Source organism: Lutjanus erythropterus, chromosome 11 (genome assembly GCF_056507025.1).
Source record: "Lutjanus erythropterus isolate fLutEry1 chromosome 11, fLutEry1.hap2, whole genome shotgun sequence".
Classification (NCBI taxonomy): Eukaryota; Metazoa; Chordata; class Actinopteri; order Lutjaniformes; family Lutjanidae; genus Lutjanus; species Lutjanus erythropterus.
The window spans coordinates 19,101,968-19,118,661 of NC_139327.1; the positions used below are offsets into that span (position 1 = coordinate 19,101,968).

A 16,694-nucleotide genomic window follows, 5' to 3' on the forward strand; every position below is an offset into this window, starting at 1 on the left:
CAAACACATAAGCTTAAATATCTGAGGAAAACTAAACACAGAACACTCAGTGACACATTTAATACGCTGAAGTGAAAGAGACACAATAATCACAAAGAAACTACATAATTAATTTCAATAAAACTATTGATTACATATAAAGACAGGAAGGCAAAGTGTGAGGCTAACCTCCTAGTAACTTCATTCTGTTATGTTTGTGTTACTGCTAAGGCACATGATCATATTCTCACAGAAACAGTGGTTTTATCTTCTCCTCTTCAACCAACAAATTAATTCATGAATGTGATTAAATAAATTATTACACTTGAAACTTGGTGTTAAAGCTATAATGTGTAGCATTTCCACATTAAATTGAATTAAAAACACAAGAACTTTATTATATATTTTGTTGAATTGCATACACACACTATCTCAAATGCTTCCATCAATGTCCAAACCCAGAGAAATCTGTAAATTATTCAGGGCTACGGTGTTTCCTACCAGCTGCTATTTGCTATAACATCCAAAAAACACTTTAATTACCTTGTCAATGGACATGATTTCTGCCTGAGTCATGTTAGACATTTTCATTGGCTACGTCTTTTGTTATTGTTTTAATACCCTAGTGGCAAAACTTACATATTAGGCATAAATTCCATTTTAATACACAAAATATCTGTCTTTACTGGCAGCTTCTTGCCATCTGCTAAAGATGGTGTTTTTGTAATGAAAGTTGCTCTGTTTGGAAATTACCAAAGTTCCTTGTAATGTTTGTGCTGTTAATCACTCAAGAAAATTATTTCGTATTTTTCATGTCCAAATCGATTTGTGTTTTTTGAGTTTTGTCAGGAATGATGAACACCAGTAGTTCACTAGTTGTCATTTTCAACATGCATGTGTAAAAGTACTTGTTGGCTAGGAAAGTTGATCCTCATATTGCTTTCTGAAACAGTCTCCGGCAGGGAAGAAGTCCCAGCAACGCTCCTGGTACATCTTCCATACGTATGACTCCTAAAACAGAGGATGTAAAAATGAGGACAAGGCATGAGACCAGAAACTGAAAGGAGCAGACTGTGTGTTATCAGTTAAAGTGAATCCTGATAATGAAAAGGCAGTTATATAACTGTAATAAAATAATTTAGACAGACCTGTCCGGTGTGCTCTGTCTCGTCTTTGTTGATAAGATACATTAAGAAGAACCTGAAAAGGACTCGTATGTTAATATTTTAACATTTACACAGACACACACTGTAACACAGAGGAGGCACACTCACATGTAATTGGCCAGGTTGTGTTCATCTAAAGTGTGTGTCTCAAAGCCATGTGGAGTTGTATCAAAGTAGTCGCTTCCAATGCCACATATGAAGCATTTTGTCTGCACAAAAAAACACAAGTGAGAGTGTTAAAGCAACGTTGTGCATACACCAGGAACAAATATCAACTTAGACCCCATTTACACTAGGTCTAAAAATGCGATCTGTATCCTGCACATTATTCAGATGGGAATAAACACATGTGAGGTGTAAATGCATTGTGATCAGATCCGTCTGATCACATCTGGAGGTACTCTGGCTCACATTGTGTTTGGATCTTGGTGTAAACACTGTCCGTACAACGTGCTGGCATCCATACACAACATAACACTGATACAAATATTTGATATAAATATAGGTCGGAGTCCTGGATGCATCCAGTTTTGCAAACCCGTCCCCACCTGTACCTGCAAAGCTGAGATCCAGGACCTATCTATTACCTGCAATTGTCTCTTAGTCAAATCCCAACTGACCTGAACTGTTAATATAAGCCCCACAATCCGACTTGCACCTGTGATTAAACACACATACACACTAACTTGCTACTCACTTGTGTCCTCAGCTGGCACAGAGTCTGTACACCTGCAGCTATCTAGCTTGTTGCAATCAAATTGAAGACTTTTTGAATTTTTTTAAAAGAAGAAAATCCACTGACAGTGTTATCCTCACAGTCTTTGAGCGCACCATAATCCTCCCAAACATCTGGCTTCAATGATGTATTGTCCATAATTTGGTACCCTCCACTGGCAGCTAACAGCTAACCTATATCACTGTCAAATCAAACAGTGATGTCCCATTATTTGGCAGCATTACTCAAGATAATCCACAGACTTTGTTGTTAGCAGTTTCATGTAGGAACTTCTTTTTAGAAAGAATCAAAGACATAACCATACCAACCAAAGACATAACATAAAAACATAAGATTTAACTTTGTATTGTATATTTGGAAAGAGATACTGGTTTAGAATTTTTCATGTGTTTTTTGGTGTTTGGGAAAACACAGGACTTGTGCCATTTAGTCCCATTATACATAAAATAGAAATCTCTGCTCTCAGTATCTACAGGTGAGAGATTTTGGAGTGAACTGGCACTTTAATTAATGTTCACAGGAGCATTAACCAGTTCGTGGCATTTTGGTTTTTGATGTGTACTTCTGTCCAGCACCTATCATGTTTTGATGTGAATGCTTTTGTAAACTTTCTTTATCGTCTGAATAATGACACAGGTATAGATTCCATTTTAATACCAGGTGTACATGTCATGTTAAGATATTATACTGTACCTCCATGTCTTCTTTGACCTGTTCTTGTTGGTCTCTGAGTTCTCCAAAGGCATCAATGATGAGACCTGCAGTAACATAATGATTACAGGTGTTTACAACATCTGTCAAACATATCTTAAAATCAACACTAGGCCATCAGTGTCTTTACCCTGAATAATGGCCAACAGAATGACAATGACGAAGAAGAAGAAGGTTATATCAAAGACCACTCGATAGAGCTCGTATTCATCTCCAGCAGGATCCTCAATTTCATCTCCGATGCCTCCACCAGCGCGCACACCCACGTACATGTGGAACAGGTAACACTGTGGAGCAAAGAAAACACACATCATTTGTGAAGTGATGTGGACAACGATGTATCAGTATGCACACTGTTAGGTCACCGGTGACTTACAGTCATCATGTCATCACATTTCATGTCTGGCTCATCCTCATCCTCACTCTTGTTGTAAAACTTGCGGAAGAAATTGAAGGCAACTACAGTGTAAAGGTACACCACGACAGCCAGCAAGCCCACTGTCATCATGAGCTATCAGAGACGAGAAGCCAAGACACCAGAGACAAGAAGACATGGGGTTAGTACATTCAAAATGAAGCAAATGTAAAACTTTTGATTTTTTTTTTTTTCTGCGCTTGCCTGTTTGCCGTTGTGTGTGACTGAGGACAGGATAGTGCGCAGAGTTTTGACACCCATGGCAATATCCAGCAAGTGACAGGCAAAGAAGAAGTTGTTGTAATGTCCGAGCAAAGACATGATCATGTACCAACAGAGATACAGGAAGGTCTACAAAGAGATGACAAGAGAGGTTTCAGCTCTTAGAAGTAAGGTCGTGTTAACATACTGTAGTATATAACTGTATGGTGCAGTACTCTATAGTATTGTTCCGTATACTGTAGTACAGCTTTGCATAGCATAGTCCGGTATCATGCAGTATAGTGTAGTACTATACAGTGTAGTACTCTATAGTAAAGTGTAGTGTATACTACATTATAGCAAAGTATGGTATAGTATAGTGTGGTATGGTATGGTATAGTATAGTGTAGTATAGTATAGTACAGCATAGTATAGTATAGTATAGTATAGCATAGCATAGGGCTAGTGTAGTATAGTATAGTACAGTATAAAAGTAAATTTGGTTTTGCTTACTCCGTCTGTGAACACAACGCCAAATTTCCAGATCTGATACTTGATGTCGATGGAGGTAATCCTAAAAACACACAACACTGGTTGATATCCACTGTGCATGAATAATATCTCACTCTACCTTTATGGCGAAACATATACTGTACCACGCAAACACAGAGTTGTCTGGTTCCTCCTGTTTCTTCTCATGTTGTTGACTCACATCCAAGGAGGCCAAATCAACACCCAGGAGTTCAGCGATTCTTTCTCTGCCATAAATGTCTCCGTACTTATCCAAAACCTGGACACAGACATTACATTACACATTCAGCCGCTCTACAGAGCTCATTTTAAAATCACCAAAATCAAACACAACTCACCTTTCGTTTGACAAATTTATCCCAATAGTTGTTTGGGAAGGAGCTGTGAAAAAGCACACCATTTAAAACTTAAATTAAGAAAGTAAACCTGATTTGCTTGTGTGTTTATCTTGATAATATCAAGAAGCCTCTGATAGGAGACAAATGATTTCTTCATCCACATACGGTGTATTGAGGACCAGTCGGTCCCACTGGCCCTTGATGTCATCATCCTCAGGTTGCTCAGTGATGTAGAGACCATCAAACTCCAGCTTTCTTGCAAGTTCTTTCTCCCTTTTGAAGATCACCAGTGGAATCTACCAAAAACAATTGCAAATGCTGTTTAACAGAGACATGGAACTTTTTTGCTATCATCTAGTATAAAGCAGACCACGATTCTGCTCTATAAACAGTTTGTTTTACAAGATCTACCTATATTTCTGAATATTATGAGGTAAAAGTGTCCAGCTGTCATACCTTGAGACAGTTGTAGCCAATAATGCAGATGAATGAGATGACTGTGTGCAGGGCAGCGAGGAAGGCCAGCGTGGGCTGCATGTAACCGGTGCTCTCCTCTAAATAGTAATAAATCGGGACATCTTCCTCATCCTCATCTCCTCCCTCACTCATTCCAGATCCCTCTGCCTCTTCACCTGAACCTTCAAACAACCCAGAGCCTTCGAACAGCCCGCTTCCCTCCGACAGTCCAGACCCCTCCATCTCCTCGCCCTCAGGTGGGGTATCAGACACCTTAATAGAACAATGTAGAGACAAGACAGCTCGCTATAAAGGAGCTCTCTCTGACTAAACCTCATCATTATTCTACTAAATAGACACTTTGATACAAGCATAGTGTAGTGTAGTATTTTTACCTTGTAGAACAGCAGAATGAAGTTCAGAGCAAATGCGAGGAACAGAGCCAGGAAACGCAGGTTGTAGAAGTTTCTAGAGAGGTAGTTCTACAAAACAGATATATATATATTAATTGGTAAGTGAAGAGTAACACTAGCAAAATCTATTCTGAAACAAATACTAGCAGATGTATCACCATAAATTTGTTTCTTTGGGTTTCCAGCTCAGTCCAGATTTGAAAACCTCCCTCTGTTTTCTGCTTCTTCTCTTTTTTCATCGCAGATGTCTTTGGTTCTTCTGGTTGCGCTTCCTCCTTGCTCTGGGATTCCTTCTCTGCTTTCTCTCCGGTTTCAACACTGACAATCAAACACAGTGGGGTTATTGTTTTATTTCTGCATTTCATCAACATCAAAATCAAATCACGATGCGCTGCCACTGTTGCAGATGTGCAACCCTTTGAATTCACCATCTGTCTGCCTATGTCTCTCGTCCCCACATCAGAGAGGGAAAGATCTGCACACCAAAAAGCTCACGCTTGAGGTATTTATTGCATTATTTGTGGAACATTTTCTGCTCCAGGCTTTTCCTCAGACTGAGGAAGAGATTAGGGCTTGAGAAGTCACGCAGATAACAGGAATAGGTCTTTCCTTCATTGTTCAGGTATTTTTAAGATCCAGCACCCATCTCACTGGCCCCATGGATGTGTGTGTGTTTTCTCATTTTTCTTCTCCCCACATCCTCTACAGAGGCCCAAATTCCATACTGTAGAGTAATACTTCAGGGGTACTGCACATTATACAGTACATTGGTAGTGATGTTGATGTATTTTGACAGTTAGAGCAAGAAACCGCTGCATGGGAATGATCCCAGGCATGTACCAAAACTATGCAATCTGAGCACAAACATCAAGCAATCCTAAATTGTTTGTGTAAAATATTCTTATTTATTGTATCAAGTTTGGCTCAAAAGTCTAGTCTGTTTTATAGAACCATGACAGACGAAGAAACGTTGAGAACAAATTAACAAGAATAAAAAATCAACCCAGGGTATCATCATCAAGATACTGTATAAGGCCTCCAAAAGGGAGTAAGAATGTGAGTCAAAACATGTATGAGTGAATTAAAAGTTGAATTTTCATATTCACAATCAGATGTTTCCTAATTGCTAATCAATACCTTGATCTAAACATGAGGCCCACCAGTCAGCTGGACAAAGTCAATGTTTGTTTGTTTTTTCTTCTATCTAACAAGAAATCAACTTAAAACTCTTACTCAGCCTTTTCAGGCTCTGGAGGAGGTTCCTCTACAGGAACAGGTTCAGGCGGTTTCTGGCTAGCATCAGCCTCTTCTGGTGCCTGTAACAAAACAAAAACAACACACACAAAAGCCACTGGCATTTTAGCCTTCCCTTTTTGTTTACTTTTTATTTTCTTCCCTTTTGCATAACAAACCCTCATCCTGTTGCTGCGTCCTCAGTCTGCACCGCCTGTGTGTGTGTATGTGTGTGTATCTCGTTGGTTGCTATATTTACCTCACAACCCGCCTCAAGGCTGAAGCCCAGAAGTGTCACAAACACAATAAAATATGAGAAAACAAGAAAATTCAGACAAAAGGGAAGGTGTCTGCTGATACAGAAACTACCATCAGGAGGAATTATTTTTGTATGAGTCGTAACATTGTTTTTTGTTTTGAAAAGTCCTGCAGTAAAAGTATCTGGATTGCTAACAATTTAGGAGCTTGATTAGTAACAAGGTTTCTGCAGGACTTTTTAAAATCTTTTTAAGATCATTATAATGTGATTTAAAATCAGTAAAAATCAATCAGTTTTTGTCCAACTTCTGCAACTTAATAAAAGTAACACTGACATAATCCAATTATTTTTTAAGACCTGTCAAAATTGTGTTTTAGACATTTTAAGGCCTAAAATTCTGATTATTGTATTTGACATTTTTTAAGACCTTTTAAAGACCCTAAGGTGGAAAAAACTCACCGTTTTCCTCTTTGTTATGGGAGTTCCTTCAGGAGTTGGAGGTTCAACAGGCGACTCTACACCCATGTCACCAAGTCCACCTGGTGCATCAATACCTGGTATCCTCCCACCCTCTTTTTCCTGGGTGTCCTCCTCTTCCTCCTCTCCACTCCCAGTCTCACCAGTATCCGTTACACCTCCTGTGTCTTGTTCTTCCCCTGTCCTCGGCTCCCCTGGTCCATCTCCGTGCACATCGTCCTGTGTGGGATCTGGCATGCTCGCTAGAATCTCAGTCACTGTGATGTTTTTTGCTCCCTCCACTAAGCCACCGCCAAACAGAGTTTGCCAGATGATCATGAAGAAGCCTTTGCACACATTGTAAATGAAGTGCAGTATACTCATCAGGATGGTCCAGAAAAATGTGGACAAAGCCACGACGATCTCCTTGATGGTCATCTTTCTCACTCTGCGATACTGTCTGCGGAGGTTACGGAAGGTGAAAATGCTGAAGAAGCTGATCATGCTGTTTATGAAGTCTGCAAAGGCAGAGCTGGACTCAGGCTGCCCTTCCTCTCCGTTGCTGTCCTCATCTCCTCCTCCATTCGCTCCCCCTCCCGGTCCACCCTCACCTCCACCTTCATCTCCTTCATCATCTTCTTCCCCCTTTTCCTCTTCCTCCTGCTCTGAAATTTGGGAGGCTATATTCATCTCAAAGATGGTGTCTTCACAGAAGTTGACAAACATTTCCATCTTCTCTGACTCTCCGCCCTCATTGACCACATCAAAGATGAACTGTCGTTTGGACTCTCTGACCTGGGGCATCTCCCACTGTCTGCGGTTCACTTCACTGATTTCAAAGTAGATGCGTTCAATCTTTCTGCTGGCGCCCATTATCTCAATGCGACCCAGGAAGGGGCGGAAGTAGTTCAGCACGCTCTCAGCTTGTTCTAGGAAGTTCTGTAGCCTGGTGTCATGGGGGACGTGCTCGGACAGGTTGGTAAGCAGCACTGCGATGTTGAAGCCAATGTCCTTGGCAGGCTCCTGGAAGCGATTGGCGAACTCCTCATAGTGGATCATGTCATTCTCGTCTGCTTCGGAGCAGGACAACAGAAACTGTATCTCAGAGGGCGAGTACTGTTTCTGACTGTCCATGGCCTTCTGGAAATCCTTCTTGGAGATCAGCCCTCGAGGGTCTGTGACGTAATCCCGGAAAGCGTCTGAAGCCACGATGTCTTTCAGTTTGAGGAACATGTCAAAGAACTTGAGGATCATCTCCACGTTGCTGGAGGACTCTACCAACATGTCTACCATCTGGCGGGCAATTGTACCATTTACCACGTTTCCTGAATAGCAGAGTGAGTAAAATTCAAGTTGAGGTTTGAAAAAGTTTGGAAGAGAGAAGACAGAAAACAGTTAAAAACTTTATCTGTTGTTCAGTACTCTTGTACCTTCTAGGAGTGAGAGCAACATGACAACCATGTCTTTCTGCAGGTCGAGGAGTTCCTTCAGCAGACCGATCTGGCTGGAGTCCTGCGACCGCAAAGATTCAAAATATCTTACAGTAATGACAGCAGATCTTATATCATTTGAAAATATTAGGGGTTTACATAGATTTATACAGAGATGCAATAGTCACTGGTGAAGTGGGAAAGCACAAGTCAAAAGTGTCAACAGTTATCACACAAAATTATTTTAACATAAATTAACCCAAATACTTGTTATGATATGAGGTGTACATTCAAAATACTGTGTGTTGCATACAGTTACATTCACAACAAAGAAGGTGCTGCAAAAAGAAGTTAAATAACCAAACCCTCATGCTGAGAGAATCTGTAAAAATGTGAAAACTTGAATGTCAAAATGTAAACATGAACAATGTCATCCACCTTAAATAAACCAGTTTCAACATATTTGTTAATTACCTAATTATTCTTACTGTTTCTGTATCTTTATATACAAAATGTGAACACAAGTAAAAATGTCATCTATTCCTAACTGAATAGTAATCAGTCTTCATCACAGTGAGCATTAGATTTGCTATCTTAAACTTTTGTGACAGAATGGACGTATTGGTTTGTAACCACCCATCTAGCAAGGTTCCACCTGTGACACTGCCGTCTCCGCCTGTGCAACAAAAAAAATCAATAGGCTTTGACTTTCAATGCATTATTCCTTCATCCAGAGAAACAGGAGTCTTCAGCTGGAAATACGTAGTACATTTTGATGCCACAGGTCTTATTCTCTTCATATGGTTTGTGTTCAGACATACATATCCTGATAATACTTCAATGCAAATAATACTTATGTTTTACTGTGTTATATAACGTACAAATATTATATTAATGCTTAAATCGTGTTATAACCAAAGCAACTCAGAAGCCACAAAGCAACACAACACAAATTAAAAGCATATCCCTTCAGGTTAATGATTAGTGATTGAAAACTGATTTGTAACCCCTGTTAACTGTGTGCACACAAAGTGGATGTCACATTAAAATGTATATTCCAACACAAAATAATCTCATATTAAAGTGTATACTCCAACAGTGGAGGTTAAAAGTCGGCCCCTCTCTCAGGAAGTTTTGTAGTCACCTGCTTCTGTGTTATGAATGAACTGATTCAGCAAAAACAATGTTTTTTGTGTGTTTTTTTAAAATATATATTTTTTAATAATATTACAACATAACTTTGTGTAGAATATGAGAAAAGGACAATATGTCTGAAAATTCATCTTCAGTATGTCATTCCTGTGGCCTAATGTGGTTCAGTGCATAAGCAGGCGTACCTCAAGATTTTACTTGTTTTCAGAAAAACATGCACCAACCTGATAATAATGTATTTTGCAACCTTGTGGTTATCAGAGTTTTGATCTATTTGCCTGTGTGTTCTTTAGGTTAAGTTAAGTTTAGGAACTTCAGTTTTAAATAGCTACTCATAATAAATGTCAATATAATGATGAATTCTGGCCACAAGAAAAATAAGTAATTGCTGGCTGTACTGAAATTTCTTTAGAGAAAATAACCAATGTTAGAGAGAAAAACATAAATACAATTCAAAATGCATTTAAAAAGATCATATATAATTAATAACCTTGCATGTTTGTAGATAATGCAGAAATTAAAGCATTGTTCCTACTGTAAATCCAATCATCTTACTTACTTTTCAAAACTGATCTTATGTAGCTTCAGTAAGCCTTTCAACAAGATCTCACAAATACTTGTAATTTTAAATAAAGTGTGGATATCATCAAATGAATTGAAAGATATTTGTTGACATGACTACAAGGTAGTAAATTATCTGTGTTTTAAAATCCATCTACAACCTTGTATTCACTTTTGTTTGGAAAGATATTGAGCTTAAAAACATTACTGCCTCTCAGTGAGTCCTATTTACTGCGGAAAATTTAAAATGCCTAAATTTAAATAAACCAATCAAGGAAATAAAGTTAAATTCAATACACATTATTATATGTATTTTTTCTATTGAAAACACATAACAGTGGTCTGCAATAGTGCTGGCAGCTGCCCTCTGCTGGACAACACTGAAATGCAATTCATCTTCTCACTTTGTTTTCTATGTTATATTTTGAGTTTAATGTGGCATGGAAAAGTCATGTGACAGTTAAAAAGTAATTTAATGTTAATTTTTCATTTGAACATTTAATATGACACATTAATGCACACATACAAATTAAATGCAAATAACAATGTATATTCTATTTATTTTAATTTGATTTCTTTGTTTTGTTTGTTTCAATTTGTGCATTGTATATTTTCCGTAATATACAAACCTTAACTAAGTATTTTAACATCTATACAAGCAGGTGGGTACAAAACAGTCTGATAAGGGAAACCAATATTGATAAATTACAAGCTAGTAAACACAATATCACATCAATAGATAAATAAAATGGATACATACTTTACCCTGCATTGACCATGTGGAAGACAATTTAAATAATAAATAAATTATTCAGTTGTTAAGCAATTAAAACACATTATTACATTTTTAAATGTGTATGACATTTTTTTCCCCCTTTCACACTGAAACAATGTTTGGCTCGGTATAGATTCCCACGCTAAATAATTACATCTTTTACATACTGTACCATGATTAGTTTAGTTTTTTTGAATTTCACATACAATATCCTCTGCTCATTGTTTACCACAGAACTTCAAATATCATGATGGCAAAACAAAACAGCTGATACTTGTAAGAACATCATGTCAGGAAGGACAGCGCACCGCAAAGTCATTTTGAGTTAGGTGCATCATATGTGTTAAGCATGTGCCGAGCGTGGAACTTATGAATGATGTATGGCTCAGCTCTTGAATGTGTGATTAAAGGGTTATGCATGCAAAGCATTTTGCGAATAATAAAAATGTGCCATTAGCCTCAATCATCCACAGAGGATGACTGCGCTAGAGTGAAAAAGTCATGTGATTTCACTTAAAGTATTTCAACCTTTTATTTGTAGCAATAAAATTGCACCATATAGTCTGAAATTAATGTGGTTCCACACATCCAGGCAGGCTGTTTTGTTAAAGAGTTAAATTATCTTAAAATGAAGTACAGGTAATTTCAAGTTAATAATTACTGTCTGAGGGGGAAAAAAGCTATGTGATAATATGTATTACATTAGAGTAAATTCCTTTTTCTTTAGCAGATATTTGACTCATGTCAGTGTGAACACCTTCTACACAGGAGCTGAACTGCTGTGAAATAGCAGGGTAAACACAGGCGTTACCAATGATACCAATTAAGGTCCTGTTCCATTTAGTGTAGCAGAGCCTTTCCAATGAGCCAACATGCACAAGAGCAGCACCCTGACTCTGTTTGACCTGAATGGAACGGAGCATTAAAGGTGAAATATGTAACACCCTAGCGTTCAAAAATGGGTATTACAGTCCAAATTCAAAATATTGGAACAAGTTGTTTCCACACCCCCTCCTCCCCAGACCTGATTCTCAGGTGGCTGCAGGGACACTACGGGGGAGCACAAGACGAGCGCAACGTTATATTTGAACAATGGCACGCGACAATGAGTCCTACACCGACTGACGTCTGTCAGTATTTTAGAACTCTGTCACTTGTGTGTTAATGAAAAACTAATCCTGTTATCCTGAAAACAAAAGCCCACTGCTCTGAAGATAAACACTGCCTGTCTTACTGCCTGCCAGATACCATTAACATATTGCTCAATTTAACTGTTATAAACATCTACTCCTTCTGAAAGATTACAAATGATATTTACAACTCACAAACAGACGCTACCCCATTCAGTGAACACTTAATATAACTTGGTATTAATTTCAGCTCCAAGTAAAGCACATAAACATGAAATGGGCAGTGTGGCCAAAACAAAAGGAGATGTTCCACACTGGAATGTAAATTTCAAAGGAGAACATTCTGGTTGTAGCGATAGAAGTCGGTATTTTAACTTAGCATGTCTCCTTAATCTCTGATCATGTAGCTTGGTTATTATATGTTTTAGAAAATATATTACATATTTCACCTTTAATTAGTATCGCTGGTAAAACCAGTGTTTGTTTATCCCACTATTCCATGTCACAATGACTGCTGTGAAAAAGGCCTATACCATGAGTCTGAAACTGAAGCAGTGAAATGGAATTCAGCCATCACTGATTTTATTATTTACATCTGTGCTTTTCCTGCTGTGACTTGTCAAAGTTTTGTCCATTCAGAATAAAAGTGAATGTGAAAAACCACATTGAAGGTACAACTCCAATTCCAAAAAAGTTGGACGTTGTGTAAAACTTAAATAAAAATAGAATGCAATGTTTTGTTAAAAAATTTCCACATATATTCAACTGAATACAGTATAAAGACAAGATATTTAATGTTCAAACTGATTAACTTTATTGTTTTTTGTAAATATACACCTGTTGCTGCATCTACTAATGAAAATTAAGACTCTACCATGCAAAGCAAAAGCCATATATCAACAACATCCAGAAGGGCTGCTGACTTTTCTGGGCTTGAATTCATCTCAGATGGACTGACACAAAGAGGAAAAGATGCTGTGGTCTGACAAGTCCACTTTTCAGATTGTTTTTGGAAATCATGGACATTCTGTACTCCAGGCTATAGAGAAGAAAGACCATCCACATTGTTACCGGTGCAAAGTTCAAAAGCTAGCATCCGTGATGGTTCATTGCCCATGACTTCGCTTTACAAACTGTCACATCTGTGAAGGCCCACATATACTGCCATCCAGACAACGTCTTTGACAGACACTTCCCTGTTTATTTCAACAAGGCAATATGAAGACACATTCTGCTTGTATTATGGCAGCATGGCTTCAAAATAAAAGAGTTCAGGTACTAAACTGGCCTGCCTGCAGTCCAGACCTGTCCCCTAATGATGATATGTGGTGCATTATGAAGCACAAAATATTACAATGGGGACCCCAGACAGTCGTATATCGAGCAAGAATGCAAAGGATTTTTAGATTCTCTTCAGTTCCCAAAGGCTTACTGAGGAAAGGTGCCGTATCACTGTGGTTAACACGAGCTTGATCCAATTTTTTTCGATCATGTAGCAGGCATCAAATTCAGAATGAGTGTATACTTACAAAGAAAAATAAAGTTCATCAGTTTGAATATTAAATATATTGTCTTTGTGGTGAATATAAGTCAAAAACTTTTTGGAAATCACTGTATTGTTCCAACTCTTTTGGCATTGGGGTTATACAAATAAAAAGTTTAAATACTTGTTGAAATCCAAAGTGACTTTGCTCTTTAAATGTAATATTCAGGCGTACTGTATGCAGTGTATACTGGCCAACTATTTAACAAACCTTTGCAAGCACGTTTACTATTAGGCATGTGACAACATAGCTCTTGTCATGCACATGTAAGGAGCCGTTGTATGGTTTATACGGTAATATGTACAGTACATGTACCGAGAAAACTCCACTGAACGTCCACAGAAAGACATTCCTGAAGGCTTGGCAATGATTGGGTGTTTAGTGAACGTCCACCAACAAAATGCACAAAGAGACTCATGATGACCACAGAGAGCCAAAATGAAACAGAAAACGAGCATCGATGGACAACGATTTCTGTCATGATCACTGAAAATAAAATATGTCATGAGATCAAAGTTGTATAACAGATTTACTCCTCAATACTGATCATATTAATGTAGTTCAGTGAGCTCAGTCCACACATGGGGCTGCAGTAAAGAAACACTGAATTTATGTTTTCTTTATTTTACGTGTTTACAGCAAATAGATATTTTTTACTCAGAAAGTATAATGTGCGTACCTGTGCCAGCTTCATCATCATGTGGGCAAAGACATGAAGGAACCCGACAATAGCATCCCACAGCCTGCTGTGGGCCAGGGACTGCTGGTTGCCAGTGCAGGGGCCCTGAGCAGAGAAACAGTATGTTACACACATGATAAACAACGACAAGCTGGAGGAAATGCCAGATTCCTTCATATTGTACCTGAATGTATTCAGTTAGACTGTTGAAAATCTGTTTTGCCACTGTCATAGCTTTGGAGAAATTCTTTTTCCCCGGTTCGTCAATGACGTCCTTGCCAGAGTAATACCAGTAGAAATCACTGATGGACTCCTAAATTGAAAAAATGAGAAGTATGCTAAGTTTTCTCATACCATAAAAAAACTTCATGTTTACAAAAGGATTTTTATCAGGATAGAAGGTATTTTTAGGCATATAAATCCCCTCTTAATTTAAAATACTACATACAAAGTACTTACAGTGTCCTGATCATCTGACTTTCTTCGTTATCTGAGCTACCAAATGAAAAGCCTTTGGGACTACGAAATGACTGAAACTCCATGATTGCAGGCAAAGTTGGATGTGTACATCAAACAAGCAGCTACACAATCAATAGCACATCCCTCATAGCACATGTAGTCTTTGTGACAATGTATTCCCCAATATGGCCTTCCTAATTTTTATTTAAAATCTTTGATAACTGCACTGTCTTTAGGCTAAATCAAAAGTTGCACCTGGAGTCGGAGGAGGTAATCTACGGTACAGATGATGACGTTGATGGTGGTTGTGCTGCCAATCTGTGTCCGCAAGTAGTTCTGAAAATCTGCAGCAAAATACAGATCATTGTGAAAAGTATTAAAGAAAATTTAAGCAACTTTTTTTAACTAAACAGGAAGCATTCTCACCATTATTATGACCCTCACAGAGCAGCTGCAAGAAACGGAAGAGGTCACAGGTGAACTCATCATCTGCCATCACTTTCTCATCTAAAGATAAAAGAAATGAACAGGATTGTTAAATGACATCCTAAAATCAATTTGAGATCAGACTAAATACAAAGGTAAGAAGTCTTTCTGAAACAGTTTACCTGAGTGTAAGCAGTGTGAGGATAGCAAATAAAATGTATTGCTCAACTCACCATCGTCTCGCACTGGATTTTAGTAAGACACTGCAATAATCACCTCTGACCTCTGAGTGTTTTTTTTTAAAGAATGAGCCACACTAAATTGTTTAAATAATATTAATATTACAAATACAAATGACTGTGGACTGACAATGGCCTGACATATAATAAACAACATACATCAACATCACATGCAAATGTACAGTTAACATAAAGACAAGTTTTGCAGTGAAAACCTAACGAAGGAACATATCAAACACATGAACAACACATAAACTTAAGCAGACAATAATAACGTGCCATTGTACAGATAGAATGACAGTGTTAAAGTTAAAACAGCAGTACTCAGGGGTGAACTGGTCTTTGGAGTTTTAATAGTGGGCTGATTAATCAACCTGTACTTTTTTGTTTTTGATAAGGCATAAACAACGTAGAAAAAATGAAGAGATAAGGGAGAATCTGGATTTTTGAGTTTTTTTATCATCCTGTATGTGAACACCATTTTTAAATATTCTACAAAAATGCCCATATACTATATGTGTATAATATTAATTGATTTCTTGACTATTTGAAATCCCAGTACACCACTGGTCATAATGAATACACACACAGAATCATGCAACACACACCAACTTTGCTTTAATGCAGCAGAGTTAAATGTCAGAGAGGTTGGGGCATTGTCCATCAAAATGTTGAAGGGAATCCAGTGCATATATACATATAGTGTAATATATCAGAGAAAGGGTTTTAAATGAAAGACTTCCAACTACTGACTCTAAATAAAAATGGATGACATGACACACCTCCACTCCACTGAGACTGAAATATCAGGGATAAGGGCACTGTTGTCTTGTGCTGATTGTCACTTGAGACCAGAGTCTGGGCAGCAGTGACCTGCATTGACGTGTTTTGAGTTCCTGTCCACACAGCCAAATGTCTCAATCGCGAGCAGAGCTTAGCAGTCAATCATGATGTTAAATGCCCTTTTTTTTTTTACAGCATCAAATAACAAATTGAAACCAAACTTAAAAGAAAAATTAACAATTGAAGCAACATGATAAGAAATCTGTAAAATGACACAAATCATCTCTGGGAAATATTTATTTGAGGTGTACTTTGGTGTTTTAGTTTGGTCCATGTTCATATCTGCTAACATGCAGGGGGCAGGGTTTATGATCTATACTGCAGCCAGCCACCAGGGGGGCAATTGAGATGCTTTGGCTTCATTTTTGGGGAGCTGTCCATGGATGTATAACAGGACTAGACACAGTGTTACCACTCAGCCTACCACACAGCCAACTGTTGACAAGACAACTCAAACTGCAAAGCCAACTATAACTTTTTTTTTTTTTTATCCATGATGGTTTTATGTTTGTATAAATTTCCTAGAGCCGAGAAAACTCTGTGACGCCATCACAACGTAAAG

The 16,694-nt window shown here is 38.1% G+C and overlaps 1 protein-coding gene across 2 annotated transcripts in view; it reads right to left on the minus strand.

The window, feature by feature from the left end:
• Nucleotides 1-604: 604 nt before the first annotated feature.
• Nucleotides 605-16,694, minus strand: part of LOC146318937 (ryanodine receptor 1-like) — a 64,611-nt gene continuing 48,521 nt past the window's right edge. For both annotated transcript variants that reach the window (XM_084731154.1, XM_084731156.1), the window contains 21 exons: nt 15,051-15,131; nt 14,880-14,968; nt 14,350-14,478; nt 14,166-14,270; nt 8,325-8,406; nt 6,898-8,219; nt 6,180-6,262; nt 5,105-5,264; nt 4,929-5,015; nt 4,534-4,806; nt 4,243-4,373; nt 4,078-4,120; nt 3,865-3,998; nt 3,722-3,782; nt 3,212-3,358; nt 2,969-3,103; nt 2,723-2,879; nt 2,575-2,639; nt 1,254-1,354; nt 1,128-1,179; nt 605-990 (listed from right to left, as the gene is read on the minus strand). In XM_084731154.1, coding sequence (XP_084587280.1) covers nt 895-990; nt 1,128-1,179; nt 1,254-1,354; nt 2,575-2,639; nt 2,723-2,879; nt 2,969-3,103; nt 3,212-3,358; nt 3,722-3,782; nt 3,865-3,998; nt 4,078-4,120; nt 4,243-4,373; nt 4,534-4,806; nt 4,929-5,015; nt 5,105-5,264; nt 6,180-6,262; nt 6,898-8,219; nt 8,325-8,406; nt 14,166-14,270; nt 14,350-14,478; nt 14,880-14,968; nt 15,051-15,131 — 3,533 coding nt within the window. In that variant the 3' untranslated portion in view covers nt 605-894. The remainder of the gene's footprint in view (nt 991-1,127; nt 1,180-1,253; nt 1,355-2,574; nt 2,640-2,722; nt 2,880-2,968; nt 3,104-3,211; nt 3,359-3,721; nt 3,783-3,864; nt 3,999-4,077; nt 4,121-4,242; nt 4,374-4,533; nt 4,807-4,928; nt 5,016-5,104; nt 5,265-6,179; nt 6,263-6,897; nt 8,220-8,324; nt 8,407-14,165; nt 14,271-14,349; nt 14,479-14,879; nt 14,969-15,050; nt 15,132-16,694) is intronic.